The sequence below is a fragment of the Limulus polyphemus genome, unplaced genomic scaffold (assembly GCF_000517525.1).
Source record: "Limulus polyphemus unplaced genomic scaffold, Limulus_polyphemus-2.1.2 Scaffold4409, whole genome shotgun sequence".
Classification (NCBI taxonomy): Eukaryota; Metazoa; Arthropoda; class Merostomata; order Xiphosura; family Limulidae; genus Limulus; species Limulus polyphemus.
Genome location: NW_013670019.1, coordinates 5,851 through 7,424, shown reverse-complemented (window position 1 = coordinate 7,424; position 1,574 = coordinate 5,851). Strand labels below are relative to the sequence as shown.

Here is a 1,574-nt window from a genome sequence, read left to right as displayed (position 1 = left end):
CTACAACGTCCAGAAAGTGACGAAGAACATACTAAGGACTACATACAGTAACACGTCAGATGGGTTTGTCAGAAGTTACAGCACAACGTCCAGAATGTGACGAAGAACGTACGATAGACTACATACAGTAACACGTCAGGTGGGTTTGTCAGAAGTTACAGCACAACGTTCAGAATGTGACGAAGAACATACTAAGGACTACATACAGTAACACGTCAGGTGGGTTTGTCAGAAGTTACAGCACAACGTCCAGAATGTGACGAAGAACATACGAAGGACTACATACAGTAACACGTCAGGTGGGTTTGTCAGAAGTTACAGCACAACGTCCAGAATGTGACGAAGAACATACGAAGGACTACATACAGTAACACATCAATGGGTTTGTAAGAAGTTACAGCACAACGTTCAGAAAATGACGAAGAACATACTAAGGACTACATACCGTAACACGCCAGATGGGTTTGACAGAAGTTACAGCACAACGTCCAGAATATCATAAAAAAGACATGTAGGGCTATCTGTCTAGTTTTTTTTTATCCATTCCTCTATCACTCACCGACCATCTGCTTATCTATTAGTGTTAGACATGCACACTTAATTTACTTTTATGGAGTTGTAAGCTTACCACCCTGATGTGCTGTAGGCAACCACGACAGTGGTGTTTGCTGAACTAACAACCTCTTTAGCACAAGATACCGTTGTATCAGAATAATCAGAGTTATGATGATTTATCCGAAAACTGTTGTTCTGGTCGCTGAAGACGTAGGACACGCTGTCGTCAAGAGTGTGCCAGTGACGGGGGACTGTAACCCATTCAGGAAACTCACACCCCGTGTCAGGGTTTTTACCTAAAAAGACAAAGAATGAAGGTTTTTAAACTGAAAAACTATTTAGAAAATCTATATACTATCGAACATATTAAAGACTTATCATAGCTTTCAACAAACCATATCTATATGTTTAAGAACAGTGGCTATATATATTTATCAAGAGAAGAATGATTCCATAAAGTTTTTTCAATGATATTTAGTCAAACAAAATTTAGTCCTGGTGTCGCCACGAGAAGGATACCGTGTGATGCAACTAACTGAAAGTATGCAGTCTTACTCTTTTTAAAAGGAGAACAAAACATTAAGTAAAGGGTGTACATCCCTTGTTCCTTCTTACTGTGTATATTACTGATCCTTAGTTTAAATTTTAAGTTAAGTGTGTATGTTACTGATCCTTAGTTTAAACTTTAGGTTAAGTGTGTATGTTACTGATCCTTAGTTTAAACTTTAGGTTAAGTGTGTATATTACTGATCCTTAGTTTAAACTTTAGGTTAAGTGTGTATATTACTGATCCTTAGTTTAAACTTTAGGTAAAGTGTGTAATCCCGTTATCCTTTTTATTATGTGTATATCATGATACTTTATTTAAACCTATAGGTAAAGAAATATACGACTTGATCACGTTTACCGTGTATATTACTTAGTAAAAACATTGAACAAACGGATACATCCTCATGACCCTTTTTGTTGTGAAAAGTATTAGTCCTTTAACTAAAGTTAAGAGAAAAAATGATGAAAAA

The 1,574-nt window shown here is 36.5% G+C and overlaps 1 protein-coding gene across 1 annotated transcript in view; it reads right to left on the bottom strand.

The window, feature by feature from the left end:
* The window catches only part of LOC111088775, a 30,372-nt gene extending 29,219 nt beyond the window's left edge, over positions 1–1,153 (bottom strand). Inside the window, exons 1-2 of the mRNA XM_022399714.1 lie at positions 1,111–1,153; positions 629–851 (exon numbers count right to left, since the gene is read on the bottom strand). Coding sequence (XP_022255422.1) covers positions 629–851; positions 1,111–1,153 — 266 coding nt within the window. The remainder of the gene's footprint in view (positions 1–628; positions 852–1,110) is intronic.
* Between the last annotated feature and the right edge of the window lie 421 nt (positions 1,154–1,574).